This window comes from Cololabis saira, chromosome 4 (genome assembly GCF_033807715.1).
Source record: "Cololabis saira isolate AMF1-May2022 chromosome 4, fColSai1.1, whole genome shotgun sequence".
Taxonomy (NCBI): domain Eukaryota; kingdom Metazoa; phylum Chordata; class Actinopteri; order Beloniformes; family Belonidae; genus Cololabis; species Cololabis saira.
In genome coordinates this window covers 2,550,001-2,567,802 of record NC_084590.1, presented here as the reverse complement: position 1 = coordinate 2,567,802, position 17,802 = coordinate 2,550,001, and the positions used below count along the sequence as shown (strand labels likewise).

The 17,802-nt window shown below is 45.9% G+C and overlaps 1 protein-coding gene across 5 annotated transcripts in view; it reads right to left on the bottom strand.

Annotated features, from left to right (window-relative positions):
• Positions 1–5,792: 5,792 nt before the first annotated feature.
• usp32 (ubiquitin specific peptidase 32) overlaps positions 5,793–17,802 on the bottom strand; it is a 122,317-nt gene continuing 110,307 nt past the window's right edge. For all 5 annotated transcript variants that reach the window (XM_061718657.1, XM_061718659.1, XM_061718658.1 and 2 more), the window contains 5 exons: positions 16,221–16,412; positions 15,092–15,317; positions 13,432–13,871; positions 10,949–11,041; positions 5,793–8,195 (listed from right to left, as the gene is read on the bottom strand). In XM_061718657.1, the coding sequence (XP_061574641.1) occupies positions 8,022–8,195; positions 10,949–11,041; positions 13,432–13,871; positions 15,092–15,317; positions 16,221–16,412 (1,125 nt within the window). In that variant the 3' untranslated portion in view covers positions 5,793–8,021. The remainder of the gene's footprint in view (positions 8,196–10,948; positions 11,042–13,431; positions 13,872–15,091; positions 15,318–16,220; positions 16,413–17,802) is intronic.

Genomic DNA, 17,802 nt, shown 5'->3' with positions numbered 1-17,802 from the left:
ATCAGGTGATGCAAGGAAACATTTAACACATTGGGGATGGATGGTCCTGGAGGAGCAGCCGTGCTGCTGGGAGTCTAATCGAAAGCTTGTTTTTCTACATAAATCAGAAATTCTGCCTGTGGGCCATGTCTCTAGTTTTACCGCTTCTAACATCCTTCTCTATGAGGGATTCTGAGGGGCGGGGCTATGATAATGAGGCTCTGTGCTGATTGGCTGCCTGAATGACGTGTAGCAGGGGAGGGAACAAAGCCTCCGGGCCGAGCAGCGGCTGAGTACAAGCGCGTGTCCCATGCGAGAAGCTTCTGCGACAAAATAAATTCCATTGCTTTATATTTTTGACTGTATTTTCACTGTATTTTTGACTGTCCTAACTGTCCGCGAGTTTAACCGTTTCAGTGTGGACAGAGAGAGTTTAACAGTTTCAGTGTGGACAGAGAGCGTTTAATGGTTTCAGTGTGGACAGAGAGAGTTTAATGGTTTCAGTGTGGACAGAGAGAGTTTAACAGTTTCAGTGTGGACAGAGAGAGTTTAACAGTTTCAGTGTGGACAGAGAGCGTTTAATGGTTTCAGTGTGGACAGAGAGCATTTAATGGTTTCAGTGTGGACAGAGAGAGTTTAATGGTTTCAGTGTGGACAGAGAGAGTTTAACAGTTTCAGTGTGGACAGAGAGCGTTTAATGGTTTCAGTGTGGACAGAGAGCATTTAATGGTTTCAGTGTGGACAGAGAGAGTTTAATGGTTTCAGTGTGGACAGAGAGAGTTTAATGGTTTCAGTGTGGACAGAGAGAGTTTAATGGTTTCAGTGTGGACAGAGAGAGTTTAATGGTTTCAGTGTGGACAGAGAGAGTTTAACGGTTTCAGTGTGGACAGAGAGAGTTTAACGGTTTCAGTGTGGACAGAGAGCGTTTAACGGTTTCAGTGTGGACAGAGAGAGTTTAACGGTTTCAGAGTGGACAGAGAGAGTTTAATGGTTTCAGTGTGGACAGAGAGAGTTTAATGGTTTCAGTGTGGACAGAGAGAGTTTAATGGTTTCAGTGTGGCCAGAGAGAGTTTAATGGTTTCAGTGTGGACAGAGAGTTTAACAGTTTCAGTGTGGACAGAGAGAGTTTAACAGTTTCAGTGTGGACAGAGAGAGTTTAACAGTTTCAGTGTGGACAGAGAGCGTTTAATGGTTTCAGTGTGGACAGAGAGAGTTTAATGGTTTCAGTGTGGACAGAGAGAGTTTAATGGTTTCAGTGTGGACAGAGAGAGTTTAATGGTTTCAGTGTGGACAGAGAGAGTTTAACAGTTTCAGTGTGGACAGAGAGAGTTTAACAGTTTCAGTGTGGACAGAGAGCGTTTAATGGTTTCAGTGTGGACAGAGAGCATTTAATGGTTTCAGAGTGGACAGAGAGAGTTTAATGGTTTCAGTGTGGACAGAGAGAGTTTAATGGTTTCAGTGTGGACAGAGAGTTTAACAGTTTCAGTGTGGACAGAGAGAGTTTAATGGTTTCAGTGTGGACAGAGAGAGTTTAATGGTTTCAGTGTGGACAGGGAGTTTAACAGTTTCAGTGTGGACAGAGAGAGTTTAACAGTTTCAGTGTGGACAGAGAGAGTTTAACAGTTTCAGTGTGGACAGAGAGCGTTTAACGGTTTCAGTGTGGACAGAGAGAGTTTAACGGTTTCAGTGTGGACAGAGAGAGTTTAACGGTTTCAGAGTGGACAGAGAGCATTTAATGGTTTCAGTGTGGACAGAGAGAGTTTAATGGTTTCAGTGTGGACAGAGAGAGTTTAATGGTTTCAGTGTGGACAGAGAGAGTTTAATGGTTTCAGAGTGGACAGAGAGAGTTTAATGGTTTCAGTGTGGACAGAGAGAGTTTAATGGTTTCAGTGTGGACAGAGAGCATTTAATGGTTTCAGTGTGGACAGAGAGAGTTTAACGGTTTCAGTGTGGACAGAGAGAGTTTAACGGTTTCAGTGTGGACAGAGAGAGTTTAACGGTTTCAGTGTGGACAGAGAGAGTTTAATGGTTTCAGTGTGGACAGAGAGAGTTTAATGGTTTCAGAGTGGACAGAGAGAGTTTAATGGTTTCAGTGTGGACAGAGAGAGTTTAATGGTTTCAGTGTGGACAGAGAGAGTTTAATGGTTTCAGTGTGGACAGAGAGAGTTTAATGGTTTCAGTGTGGACAGAGAGCGTTTAACGGTTTCAGTGTGGACAGAGAGAGTTTAACGGTTTCAGTGTGGACAGAGAGAGTTTAACGGTTTCAGTGTGGACAGAGAGAGTTTAACGGTTTCAGTGTGGACAGAGAGAGTTTAATGGTTTCAGTGTGGACAGAGAGCGTCCGATGTCACGCAGCTCAACGCGATATTCGGACGCTCTCATTCAGTTATACAGTGTAAACGGATCTTAAAGCCTGACATACGGTTCTGCGTTAAATCGACGCGTACCCTACGCTGTAGGCTCTGCATTGGTGTAACACAGAACCATAAATCAGCCTTTAGTTCCCTGAAGAGGGAACGGGTAACCTCGTTCAAACAGCCACTGCTGCTGAACAATGGCAGAGGCGGAGCTGGTTGTGGTTTCAGCAGCGGAGGAGACCTATGGAAATCTGAACGGCTCGTAAAAGTCACATGACACTGGAAGATTCAGCCGGGCGGGGTGAACAGACATTGCAGAATTTCGTGTCTTTCCATCTTTTCTGTGTTGGCAGGGTGAGGGGAGACCACTTTATATATGGTAAAGCAAGAAAAAACCTGTTTATCATAATAGGTCCCCTTTAAGTGTAAAGATTTTTTCACTAAAATGAGACATTTTAACTAGAAATAAGACAAATATTCTTGTTAAGATTGTGAGTTTTTGCAGTGATCCATGTTACTTATCCTGTGAAGGACAGAGTCATATTGATAAGTTCAGAAAAGTGTTTTTTATTGTTGTGTTTTGATGTATTTGATGTAATCCCAGTGGATATTTAAAGCTTACAGAAGGCTGCATTTAACTGCTGCTATGTCATTCCTGCAGTATTTCTGCAGGTGTTTTGGTCACTGCTATTATTTGTAATATATTATATTATTTGTATTCAGCACAAATTATCTGTCTCCATATGATAAAATCCACCATCCCCCCTGATTTATTTTTACAACTCGAGTACTGTGTATAGTCATCGCTGTAGTGGCCCTCGGCAGGAGGGTACCCCCTTATGATCCTAGTCCTGGTCCAGGTTTCTTCCTCCTAAAGGGGAGTTTTTCTTGCCACTGTTTGGCTTAAGGTTTTTCTCCCACTATGGGAGTTTTTACCTGCCATTGTTTATGTAATAATTGCTCGGGGGTTTATGTTTATGTTTATGTTCTGGTCTCTGGAAAGATGCTAGAGACAACTTCTGTTGTATTAGACGCTATAGAAATCAAACTGAATGGTACAGGAACAAGCACGGCAGAAAGCAAACGGCTGCAGAACGAGGTGAAACCACCTCCCCAGAGTCTGCAGCCCCGGCTGTATCACTGATGCAGAAATTAACTTCTAACACGCTATAAAGCTGCTACGGTTCAGGAAACTTTTACAACACTTTCTGTACAGTTTGCTGTATATTTCACACTCCCTTGACTTTTTTCCCCCATTCTTCAACGACAGAGTAGGTGGATGGGCAAACCAAGAATTCCATTGTCAATAATGCTTGTTTTTATCAGTGTGTATGAGTACTATATTGTCATAAATCACAGTTGATCTTTTTTTTATCCTTTAAATAGTGACATGAACAGCTGATGGTGACATCTACCTGATAGCCTGATTATTTCTAATCGTGTCTCCCAGTTGAAAGGCCTATGAAACTTTACAGTGCCACTTATGATGTTTGTCAATTTATAAAGCAGTTTCTTCTGCGCAGACCAGAAAAAAACTACAGTGCTGATACAATAATAATAAAAACTTTCATCAGTGTCACGTTAATTTCTCCACAATTTAATTTGTTGCTTGGGTATTTTGTTACAGATCAACAATATCACTCCATATACAACTACAAGTACTGTATTTTGTACACATCATATTCAAATACATAGTTTCCATTGGCTTATTTACAAAACACATTTTATGTACACGTTTTTATGTCAGTGCAATGTCACTTTCTTTCAAACAACTTACAAAAAGGTTCTTTAAATTAACAAGTCTGGTTTGGATCCAACAGCAATAAATTTAAATAAAAAGAGGCTACAAACACGGACAGACAGCTCAGTAGTAGGTGGCTCTGCCTGGACGTCCTGGACGCGTGGAGGCGGGGCTTAGCTGGGGGCGGGGCTTCACCGGGGTCCGGGCTTCCCCGGGGGCCCGGGGCTGCACCGGGGCCCCCGGGCTTCACCGGAGCCCGGGTTCCCCAGCCCCGGGGGTTTTACAGGATCACTGTCGGCCCACAGCTCAGTCCAGCTGGGCAGAAAATCTTTGTTCCTGAAATGTTTGTGCTGAAATTAACCCCGACTTGAACCATTGATTCATCTGGTGAACACAGTTTTAGCTACAGGTTATCAGAGGGCACATTCATAGCCAAAAGAAAGAAAAAGAAAACAAATCCAGATCTATTGCACCTTTAACTGCAGCCAAAGTTCCACCCTGGTTTCTCCAGAGATGGTTTCTGGTTATCCTCTTCCCTTTGAGCCGTGCTGACGCAGACGCAAACCGGAAATCATCTACAGCTCAGTGCAAAAGCAGGGAGGTGGAGGAAACTAAACACCAAGCAAGCAATCCTAAAGAGCACTCATCTGCACACGCCATTTGTTCAACAAACATACGTTCTGAGAATGAAAACGGGGCTTCTTTTCATGACAGACATCTCTCCAAATACACCAATGACAACACTTTTCCTTACAGATACAGCAGCCAGAAGAGGAGGCAGACGTGGTGTGGGAGCTGAGAGCTGCTGGCCTGCCGTCTCTCACAGTGATGAGGCCGAGCCCTCAGGGGGAGTTTCCAGCTGCTACGCAGCCCCAGCACGCCGGCTCATGCACGTAAGGACACATGCAGCTAACATGGGTAAGAGACCTCAGCGGCGACGTCAGCCGGCACAGAACAGAGCTGAGGAGTCGCATTAAAGTGCAACAGCACACATGTTGGGTCCCCTGGTAGGTGCTGGGATGCAGCCAGGCCTGTCCAGATGAGCCGCCGCAGCCGAAGCTGCCGAAGGTGCCACAGCTACCGAAGCCGAAGCTGCCGAAGCCGCCGCAGCCGAAGCCGCAGCAGCCGGAGCTGCCGCAGCCAGAGCCGCAGCAGCCGGAGCTGCCGCAGCCAGAGCTGCAGCCGAAGCTGCTGCAGCCAAAGCCGCCGGAGCAGCCGCAGCCGCCGCACCCGGAGCCGCCGCAGCCAGAGCTGCAGCCGGAGCTCCTGCAGCCAAAGCCGCCGCAGCCGGAGCAGCTGGAGCTGCCGGAGCCGGAGCTGCCGCAGCCAGAGCTGCCGCAGCCGGAGCTGCAGCCGCAGCTGCCGCGGCCGGAGCTGCCGCAGCCGGAGCTGCCGCAGCCGGAGCCAGAGCCTCCGCAGCCGGAGCCAGAGCCTCCGCAGCCGGAGCTGCCGCAGCCGGTCTCTACGTGGGGGTTCCAACTTCAGCCTGGTTGAGGTTTTCCACAAGTGTAGATTTACCCAAAACAAAACCTTTTCCAAATGAAAGACACACCAATGACTGATTTCCTGCTGGAAACCTCTGTTCCAGAAAGTCCACACATCTCTTTCTACGGTGGCATGCTGCACGTTTTTAACACTGCCGTCGTCAGACAGGACAAGATACTTAAACACAGAAGCTGCAGAAACGCTGCAGAGAGCCTGGACTTCCTGATACACTAGACACTAATGCTGCCAGCAGATCTGCCTCCGTCACCGTGGAGGGAGCTTTGCTCCGTATGGTGACGTGTTAGCGCGCTGAAGGCTGAGCTCAGCCCTTTACTGGTGAATCACCTGGACCAACCGGGGACATCTCTGTCTGATCTCAGTGGGGCGGAAATTTACTAAAACCATCATTAGTATGTGGGCAACATGTAGCAGCTCTTAGTCATTTATTTTCTTTGTTTTAAAATTGAGTGTCAACGACAGCACAAGACTGCCGGCATCATGAGGCCTCCATGTCATCACTGCTGCTGTTCTGCTCTCTGACATGGATCACACCAAAGCCCTTCGTCCTGACACAATCACTTCACTAATTCAAGTGTCCAGTTGAGAATCCAGCTGTACAGCTCATCATCCAGACAAATATTACCCACAAATCTGCTGGGCTGCATTCTGCATCACGGGGCTTTGACAAACAATAAACCTCTACTGCTCTGACTTTGATCGCGCGATTATTGTTGAAATCTTTCAATCTTTGAGTATTTCAAGTTGCTAAATAAATAAAGAGTTAAAATCTGTTAAATTACTGTTAAAATCATGGATGACAAAGTCATCCCAAAGTCATACCATGTGTGTGATTTGCTCCTGATGTGGAGCCACTAGTGGGAACTACTGCAGGGTGGGGGTGAGGGTGGGGGTTCTGCAGGGATTAGCCTGCTCCCTGGGGGGCGAGGGTTGGCCTGCAGGGATTAGCCTGCTCCCTGGGGGGCGAGGGTTGGCCTGCAGGGATTAGCCTGCTCCCTGGGGGGCGAGGGTTCTGCAGGGATTAGCCTGCTCCCTGGGGGGCGAGGGTTGGCCTGCAGGGATTAGCCTGCTCCCTGGGGGGCGAGGGTTCTGCAGGGATTAGCCTGCTCCCTGGGGGGCGAGGGTTCTGCAGGGATTAGCCTGCTCCCTGGGGGGCGAGGGTTCTGCAGGGCCTGCTCCCTGGGGGGGCAAGGGTTCTGCAGGGATTAGCCTGCTCCCTGGGGGGGCGAGGGTTGGCCTGCAGCTGGATTTCTGCTCCTCAAGCCTCCACACCAGTTTCTACTTTTTTATTTTTACAAAAATAAAATTAATCTTATAAAAGAACAGATCTGCAGAATCAAAAACAAACAGGGGGGGGGGGGGGGGTTAAACAAACATACATCACTCTTTAAACATCCATCTTGTGAAGTCATGGCACCGTTCCTGAACAAACCTGGGCTCAGCAGAGCTGAGCAGGTTCTGGCTACACTGGCAACGTCGGACTAACACCGGGGGGTTTGGCAGAGGTGGACCTGTGGGAAGATCCTGGATCCAGGACCTGTGGGAAGGTCCTGGAGGAGGAAGAGGAAGAGGAGGAGGAGGAGGAGGAGGAGGAGGAGGAGGAGGAGGAGGAGGAGGAGGAGGCAGGGTGTGAGGGCCGTTCATAAACACGTGCACGCTAGTGCTCCTGCAGTGGGAGGAAGAACTAATTAATAATTAACACTGTCAAAGCCTTTAGGGTGAGATGGGAGAGACTGCTGAACTGATGAGGTAGCAGATGATGTTAACCCGAGTTACACACTAGCGCTAAGAAAACCTTTGGAAAAGCATTTGAAAAGCTCGTCACAGTATCCAATATTTAAAATAACTCATTTTAAGTCGGCCTGTGGCACCAAATAGGACAGCAGGAGGTCCTGTCACTGCTCTGATCACGTTTCCAGTTTGCATTTAAAACCTAATCTGTTTCCAGTCTGAATGTATTTACACCTGGAGCACGTCGGTAGCAACGCTTCACGGGTAAAGTCAGGCTAAGTTCCGGTGTCCTGTCTTATTCTGACATCACCAGTGACACAGTAAGAGCGCCTCGTCGTTTCCTGACATCACCGTTCTGTCATACATTCAGAGATCTGCTAGTGTGGAATTATATGTTACATACATGTAATGGCAAGATTCACAAAGGGGGGGTGGGGGGGTGGATTGATTCTTCAGGCTCAACAAAGTGCACCAGTATAGTGCTTTCACACGGGGGCTTTGCTGTTGCCTTGGCAAACGTTTTCATTAAACTGGATTTTGGATGAAAGGTAAAAAGTGCTCTGATGCATCACTGGAGACGGAGCACAATCCTGCAGATGTTCAGAGCTTCAGCACATCTGCTGAGAGAGCAGCAGCAGCAGCAGCAGCAGCAGCAGCAGCAGCAGCAGCAGAGGCAGCAGCAGCGTGGCTGCTGGAAGACCAGGAGCTGCTCACTGCAGCACGCAGTACTTCTTGTAGTCGGACTCAAAGTCCTCGTCCATGCTACTGGTGTCAGCCATCTTCTTGCCGTCGATCTTTGGCAGGAACTGGGAGTAGTCGACTCCCTGCTGCTCGTAGAAGAGGATGTAGGCCGAGTCCGTGTCCATCTCCTCAGAGTGCACCTCCTGTTGGAGAAACAAACCCAAAACACAACTGCATTGGCCACGGTTACATGATGTTTATTAATTCGGAATTAATTATTCAGAATTAAATAATTCAGAATTAAACTATTTTCCTTTGAGTTTACATGGAAATAGTAATTCTGAATTGAGGTTTACATGGAAAACAAGTTTGATGGTCTTTCTCCAATTCCTCTCCAGGTCTGGGGGTTGGGAAGGTTCTGATTGGATAGGGGGGGGACCGGAAGTTAAACTACCGGAAGAAAAACTAACTTAGCCGCTACAACTTTGAAAAGCTCACAATTTTGATGTTTCCTGTTTCCATCTGTTCTTTTAATGATTTCTATTTATTAAATAAATGGTCTCTGCTCTTGACCAGCGTTTACTGCTGCTGCATCTTGAAACTTTGTTAGGAAAACCAGCCCAGCGTGGAATATAAGATCATGGAGACAGACGGGCGAGGGAACGAGCAGAAAGAAAGACCGGAATTAATTTAAAGAGGAATGAGTGTAAACATGATCGTGGAATTATTCTATTCAGATTTAAAATCTGAGTAAACCAGCCACTTACTTCAGAATTAAGTTTAATTCAGAATGGCCATTTTAATTTCAGAATTAGGTATTTACATGGTCATTTTTACTCATTTTAAATCGGATTTAATTTTAATTCTGAATTAAAGAGGAATTAAACTTCCCATGTAAACGCACTCAGTGTTTGGTTTGAGTGCTATCATGAAAGCTGAAACAATCCTGTCAAACATTTGTGAGGTTAATCAAACTTTTGAACTAGTTTATCCTTATGAAACCATCACATGCTTTGTTAACAGATGTCAGGACAGCCACTTCCTGATATACTCAGAGGGGTCGACTGTCCTGGGGACAGCTGTCCCATTGTCTTTTAGGGTTAACTAAAGGTTAGCCTGGACCATCTGTTGCATACCACAGATTAGTTCCTCTTTAACTGAAATGTCACATGTGTGACCTTTTAACCCCGATGTCTCTTCCTGTTTTCTTCCAATTGTCCATTGTCTGTCTATTCACTGTTGACAGTCCTTATATGGTTATTTCCTGTTTCCCATTCTAAATAAAAAGCTGATGCAGAGGAGGAACCCCCGAAGCATTCGTCGAGAGCATCCATAAGAGAGCCACGTTGCTCTGCAAAGGTCCGACTTTGTTTCCCCTTCTGCAGAAAGCGCCTTGAAAATCATTCCAACAGCCTTTGGTGTTTTTCTTTGTTAAGAGCTGGGTTTGATGCTGATTTAAACCTAACACATTTTAGTAATGAGGTTATTTTCATTTGTCTACAGCTGGCCACAGCAGGGCAGAAGGGTGAGGGAAGCAACTATGACAGGGCAGACATTTAACTGAGACCAGAGACCGGTGTTCTGTTGATTTCTACTGCTTTGTCGAAAAATGCTACCGCCGCATAAACCGTCAGCGCCTATCTATCTATCTATTTCTCCTACCCTATTAAAAAATGCTACCTAATGGTTTTCTACCTTTGTAGAGCTACAATTTTACTGTTTTACTCCCCAGCCCACGTCTTTGGGGACAAGGACCTTGTCTCTTGCCAGGCCGTCATTGTAAATAAGAATGTGTTCTTGGGGCACGGTGGCGCAGCTGGTAGTGCAGCCGTCTCACAGCAAGAAGGTCCTGGGTTCAATTCCCGTCGGGGACGCTGTGGGCGCTGAAGTGCGTGTTAGTTCCCCCATGACTTCAGTGCCCACACCCTGGGTGGGGTTGGTGAAAGGATCTTTCTGTGTGGAGTTTGCATGTTCTCCCCGTGTTCCCTTGGGTAGCTAATGTGAGCTACCCTCACAAAAACATGCACACAGACCTGGGCTACACATGCCCCCTCTGGCCAACCGGGGCGCCAGATGGGGTGGGGAGGATCTGGCCGGAATAACGTGATCCTTCCACGCGCTACGTCCGGCCGGAGAAACCCCACCCTGTCTGGTGAAAAGATGCGGCCTGCTCACTCCTCAGGTTAAGGAGGAGAACTGAGCTCAGTGCAGGGCCCTCCCGGGGTTGGTAGAGGGAGCAATGCCCAGGACTGTTAGGTAGGAGCACTGGGTGATACAATGGGGGAAAAAACCGGGATAAAAAAATATATAAAAAAAAAAGAATGTGTTCTTAATGACCTGTCTGGTAATTCGCGACTGAATGAATATCTAATAAACCGATAGAATAGTTTTTTTTTCTCTTTATCGTAAAATGTTCACAAAGTGTAATGCAATTCATCTCATGGGTCGTGTATTTGAAGGATCAAATACTCAACATCCCAATTTATCCATTTTAAATCAATATTTCATATACATTATATATATATATATATACATATACATATACATACATATACACATCTTCTTAGGGATTTTGAGGATGTTACTCACCGTTAACCGCAGCGTGGACTGAAAGGTAAAATTATGGACGTGGCAATCAAACTTTGAAAATCGACTGTGTGCAGAACCACAAAGTAGCAGAACTGGATGGGTAGCATGAATCGACAGAACACCGGCATACAAAGCAATATTCCAGTTCAGAAAAAGCACCATCAAGCCCCTCATAGCTACTGTCAGGGTTGACAGAAAGTGTCATGCTAATATGATACTTTCAGAGAGGGGGGGGCTGAATTAGCAAAAGATGTCTTTATTATTTGTCAGTTGAAGCTTTATGTAGGCCTCGATTACCAGGCATTGTTGACAATAATAAAAAAACAATAAGGAAAGGTTGTCAATACAGTTTATCCTGCTCTCTTACCTTACAGCTGCTGTCGTTGTAGCAGTACCACTTCGCGTTGGGGTTTTTGGCATATGTCACATAGTGGCCCCCTCCCATGATTCCTGAATGGCACTGAGGAGATCAAACACAACGATTTCAGGGATGACGAATAGGAGAAAGCTACTGTGGTTACTGTAATGTGCGTTACTCGCCGTTACCCGAGCGTCACTTACTGCTATCGGTGCGTCACTTACTGCTATCGGTGCGTTACTTACTGCTATCGGTGCGTTACTTACTGCTATCGGTGCGTTACTTACTGCAATGGGTGCGTTACTTACTGCTATGGGTGCGTTACTTACTGCTATCGGTGCGTCACTTACTGCTATCGGTGCGTTACTTACTGCTATCGGTGCGTTACTTACTGCTATCGGTGCGTTACTTACTGCAATGGGTGCGTTACTTACTGCTATGGGTGCGTTACTTACTGCTATCGGTGCGTCACTTACTGCTATCGGTGCGTCACTTACTGCTATCGGTGCGTCACTTACTGCTATCGGTGCGTTACTTACTGCTATCGGTGCGTTACTTACTGCTATCGGTGCGTCACTTACTGCTATCGGTGCGTCACTTACTGCTATCGGTGCGTCACTTACTGCTATCGGTGCGTCACTTACTGCTATCGGTGCGTTACTTACTGCTATCGGTGCGTTACTTACTGCTATCGGTGCGTTACTTACTGCTATCGGTGCGTTACTTACTGCTATCGGTGCGTTACTTACTGCTATCGGTGCGTTACTTACTGCTATCGGTGCGTTACTTACTGCTATCGGTGCGTTACTTACTGCTATCGGTGCGTTACTTACTGCAATGGGTGCGTTACTTACTGCTATCGGTGCGTTACTTACTGCTATCGGTGCGTCACTTACTGCTATCGGTGCGTCACTTACTGCTATCGGTGCGTCACTTACTGATATCGGTGCGTTACTTACTGCTATCGGTGCGTTACTTACTGCTATCGGTGCGTTACTTACTGCTATCGGTGCGTTACTTACTGCTATCGGTGCGTTACTTACTGCTATCGGTGCGTTACTTACTGCTATCGGTGCGTTACTTACTGCTATCGGTGCGTCACTTACTGCTATCGGTGCGTCACTTACTGCTATCGGTGCGTCACTTACTGCTATCGGTGCGTCACTTACTGCTATCGATGCGTCACTTACTGCTATCGGTGCGTCACTTACTGCTATCGGTGCGTTACTTACTGCTATCGGTGCGTTACTTACTGCTATCGGTGCGTTACTTACTGCTATCGGTGCGTTACTTACTGCTATCGGTGCGTTACTTACTGCTATCGGTGCGTTACTTACTGCTATCGGTGCGTTACTTACTGCTATCGGTGCGTCACTTACTGATATCGGTGCGTTACTTACTGCTATCGGTGCGTTACTTACTGATATCGGTGCGTTACTTACTGATATCGGTGCGTTACTTACTGATATCGGTGCGTTACTTACTGCTATCGGTGCGTTACTTACTGATATCGGTGCGTTACTTACTGCTATGGGTGCGTTACTTACTGCTATGGGTGCGTTACTTACTGATATCGGTGCGTTACTTACTGCTATGGGTGCGTTACTTACTGCTATCGGTGCGTCACTTACTGCTATCGGTGCGTTACTTACTGCTATCGATGCGTCACTTACTGCTATCGGTGCGTCACTTACTGCTATCGGTGCGTTACTTACTGCTATCGATGCGTCACTTACTGATATCGGTGCGTTACTTACTGATATCGGTGCGTTACTTACTGATATCGGTGCGTTACTTACTGATATCGGTGCGTTACTTACTGATATCGGTGCGTCACTTACTGCTATCGGTGCGTCACTTACTGCTATCGGTGCGTTACTTACTGCTATGGGTGCGTCACTTACTGCTATCGGTGCGTCACTTACTGCTATCGGTGCGTTACTTACTGCTATCGGTGCGTTACTTACTGCTATCGGTGCGTTACTTACTGCTATGGGTGCGTCACTTACTGCTATCGGTGCGTCACTTACTGCTATCGGTGCGTTACTTACTGCTATGGGTGCGTTACTTACTGCTATCGGTGCGTTACTTACTGCTATCGGTGCGTCACTTACTGATATCGGTGCGTTACTTACTGCTATCGGTGCGTCACTTACTGCTATCGGTGCGTCACTTACTGCTATCGGTGCGTCACTTACTGATATCGGTGCGTTACTTACTGCTATCGGTGCGTCACTTACTGCTATCGGTGCGTCACTTACTGCTATCGGTGCGTCACTTACTGCTATGGGTGCGTTACTTACTGATATCGGTGCGTTACTTACTGCTATCGGTGCGTTACTTACTGCTATCGGTGCGTTACTTACTGCTATCGGTGCGTTACTTACTGCTATCGGTGCGTTACTTACTGATATCGGTGTGTTACTTACTGATATCGGTGCGTTACTTACTGATATCGGTGCGTCACTTACTGCTATGGGTGTGTTACTTACTGATATTGCATAGAGGTTGTAGATGGGATCCAGACACATGCTGCCTCTGTGCTGTAGCAGAGAACCGTCTGGGTCAATGCTGCTATCTATGCTGCAGTCTGATCCCAGCGCATGGCTGTCTCCGTTCATCAACACCACGTCACAGTGGCTGCTGGACGCCTCCGTCGCCGAGGACTCGGATGCAGCCGCCTCTCCTGATTCAGGGAGTGCAGCTGCCACCACCCCGGCCTCTGTGTCCGCCTGTTGTACACCGTCTCGGGATTCAGCCTCAGCATTACAAGCTCCATCCAGATTTTCTTTGCTGGTGGAAAGCCGGTGTTTGCTGCCGAGCTGGGGCAAGCGTAGCCGACCTGGTCTCCGGCTACTGGTCTTTGGGCTACCAGAAGGGCTACTGGTCCGGCTGAGAGAAGGCGCAGATCTCCTGCTTGCCGTGGGTGAAGCTATTGGGAAAGGAGGGGTTTGTTAATGTCACATGCAGACAAGAAAATCATATTTTTTGCCTGCAAACTCAAAGACCTTGCTACGTGGGGCAATTCAGAACTCCAAAATCTTGGTGGGACATGATCGTTATGTCAGTGTAAAACTGTTGATCTCTTCATAGAAACTATACTTTTTACTTAACTGAAATATTTTGGAATTGTTCAAAGAATTTACAATTGACGCTTGAAAGTTTTATCAAAACGGGTAATCGATACATTATTCAGATTTAAACAAGTTTATAAATCCCAAAAAGAGCTATTTATTTGCAGCTAACCTACCTACCACCTACCGACCCTCAAACCATCAGAAGCCCATGGTAATGCAAATATATGCTCTTCAGTCAGTGTACTAAAACTACAGATTCCTTTTCTTTTTGCATGAAAACAGCTAATTCTAGCAGAAGAAGCAGCATGGCAGTAGGCCCCCTAGTTACACTATTGGTGCTTTTCCACCAGTACCTACTCAGCCTGACTCCACTCGACTCGCCCTCGTTTCTTTTCAACACCCAGATCAGCAGTAGGAGGTTGGAGAGAAGCTGCTGTGACGTATTTGATTGTGTATCTAAAGGAAGAAGACAACAACACTAAAGATGTAGAACCTGGAGGAGATGATAGATGTGCTGCTGGGTCTGTGGCTTGTGTTCCATATCAAGTTGAAACATGGCAGAGAGAGAAGCTTCAAGCGGCAATGCTTTTTTTTGTTAGTTTGTCTCGGCGCTGCTGAAAGGTCAGCTGGTAGACGCGAGCAGCTAGCTGGTCGTTCCTTATCTCCGTCTAGATCCCTTTTAATTCTCTCCTCAGCACCAGGTTTATGAACATCTGACCCTCAGAGTTGGATCATGAAACAGACTTTTGCTGCCGTTGCTGGTTGAATAAAATGAACAAGAATCCGTCAGAGTCTCTTTCTCTGATTTCCTCCTCCTGACTCAGACGTCTGACTCCAACCCCCCGACCAATCGGTGGCCTGTAGTGTGATGATGTCAGATACAGCCGACTCAGCAGCTTAGAACCTCGACAGAGAAGTTACAGAAAAGTATCTACTCGGTACGTTAGACCCCTGGTGGAGAAGAACCAAACCGAGTGGAGTCGAGGTCGAGCTGAGTAGGTACTAGTGGAAAAGTGCCATATCCTGCGTGCCTGTAAACTGACGGTAGGACAGGTGACGGTAGGACAGGTTCTACCTTTGGGGAGGTTGCAGAAGCCGGCTGGAGCAGAGATGGAGGATAGGTTGTCCTCTCCAGCCCTCAGCAGGTCCTCGCTCTCACTGCGGGAGTGCAGGCTGCGCTGCTCCAGGTCTCTCGGGGCCAGGAAGGCGCTGGGCTCAAACTTCTCCCGCGGGAACTTCACAATCTTCTGGGATTTGATCCAGCGACCGTTGACAAACTGGAAGCGCTTTAGGTGGACAATCTGGAGAAGCAAACAGGTTTAATATGCTGCTCCACTGTCCTCTTAACTCAGTGGTCTCCAACCTTTTCTGCACCAAGACCGTTTAATGTCTGACAATATTTTCACGGCCCCATCTAAAGGTGTAGCTGATAAAAACGACATAAAATTACAAGATCGGCACTAAAAACTGTGGAATTTTTCGCTATAGTAATAATAATAAATAATAAAACATAATTTTCGAAAAAATTAAATAAAATAATGGAAATTGTAAATTACCTTTAATATGAGTATTTCTATAAATGTGTTTTTATGTTTGTTTTCTCATTAACGTTATTTAAAGCCAGGCTTTTATTTTATTTGTTATATATTAAGGAGACCGATATTTAGTGCTTTTATTTTGAAGGCGTCTCACCGAGACCTTGTAAACATCCGGCGCTTCAGACTTTAACAGTAAAAGTTTAACTGCAGTAGAAAGTGTGTCTGAAAGACTAAACGAGTGTCGGGAAATGCTAAAGTGGAGCCTAACTGACACAAAAAGCTCCTGCTGATAAGGATGTGGAAATGTTATGCCGTATTTATGTCCAGCTTGAGTTTGGTTGCCATGGTTACTCATGTATTGTGGTTAACGGTAGCCGAGCAGCAGCTGTGTCGGTCTGTATTTAAGTTAAATGAAACTTATATGAATGTAAAAAAGACTAACTATTTTATTTATTCCTTTATAGCTCTTACGGTGTGTTTGCAGTGTATGTACATCCAAGGAATAAAAACATTGTGAACCATCAGTTTGAGAGTCAACCATCATCAGTCGGGGCTGCAGAAATTATTTTTTCTGCCTGTGCGGCCCGGTACCAAATGAGGGCCCGGGTGTTGGAGACCACTGCTCTAACACACTCACAGAGAGGTAAAGTGAGTGCTGGGTCTCACCAGGACGGGCGGCAGCCTCCACAGGTCCAGCTTCTTGGTGGCCAGCCGGTGGGTCCTGCACTTGGAGCAGTAGTAGAGCTCGTCCTCCCCCAGCTCCTCCTCGCTGGTGAAGGCCTTCAGACAGCTGTCCAGGCTGATGGGCTCGGCCTGGGCCCGCCGGGACTGCTCCACGCTGCAGTGCTCCTCCACTATCTGCAGGAGAAACAGGGATGGGAGAACGCACGTGTACAGAATCTCCTCTGATACTAGACATGTACAGTAGTACTGGAAACATCTTAGAACATAGCATTTATCTCTCCCTCAGCGGCAGGAGTTAGATAATTAACCTGAGAACCTCAGTGTGGAGATGAAGCACAGGGAAAGAGACATATGCTTGTTTTGTGTGTAACCATAGCACTTGAAATATTTACCAAATCACTGGGGCCTGTTTGTGGTCAAAGCCAGAACTACAGGACTGCCTCAGAAAATTAGAATATTGTGATAAAGTCCTTTATTTTCTGTAATGCAATTACAAAAAAACAAACATGTCATACATTCTGGATTCATTACAAATCAACTGAAATATTGCAAGCCTTTTATTATTTTATTATTGCTGATCATGGCTTACAGTTTAAGAAAACTCAAATATCCTATCTCCAAAAATTAGAATATTCTGGGAATCTTAATCTTAAACTATAAACCATGATCAGCAATATTAAAATAATAAAAGGCTTGAAATATTTCAGTTGATTTGTAATGAATCCAGAATGTATGAATTTTTTTTTAATTGCATTACAGAAAATAAAGAACTTTATCACAATATTCTAATTTTCTGAGACAGTCCTGTATGTGGCTTCAATTCTGCTGATCTAATTTAATATGCATTTCAAATATCAAGTGATAAAGTCATAAAAATGGAAGCCTGTCCTAGAAAACCAGGCGGTAGGAAAGTTGTGTGGGGCAGCAGTGGTGGCTGAAGAATGAATGCTTATTGGATGAAGGATGAAGGATGAATGCTTATTGACTAAAGGAAATCAATCTATATAACTGCAGCTAATATACACACACAGACACAACAAGAACACCGTTCTGTTTTATTCATGAGCAACACTGACTGTGTTTACATGCATCAATAACCCTTTTAAAACCCGAATATTGGCAAATTAACCCGAATTTGCACGGCCATGTAAACACCAATAACCCCTTTGAATAACCAGAATTTGCTCATATTCGGGTTTTTAAAAACCTGAATATGAGCCCTGGGTTACTCCTTTTAAATCCTGAATATTGGGTCATGTAAACGCCAAACGGGATATCCCCATCAAACGGAACAGGAATTTGTTTTCTGCACATGTTCTGTTCACAAGGAATCCTGGTCTTTTGAGTCCAGGAAGTTCTTATAAACACGGAGAAACCAAGACCAGGAGGAGACTAATCACTTCATAAATGTAATGAAGGATATGAACATTTCTGCATTTGTAGACGGTAGAAAGTACCGGGATAGAAGATTTACAAGAAGGTGAGAGAAAAGTTGCACGAAGCAGCATTTGTTTTGAATTTGGATACAGGAAGAAGAAGCGGAAATGACGGGAATTGCGTCATC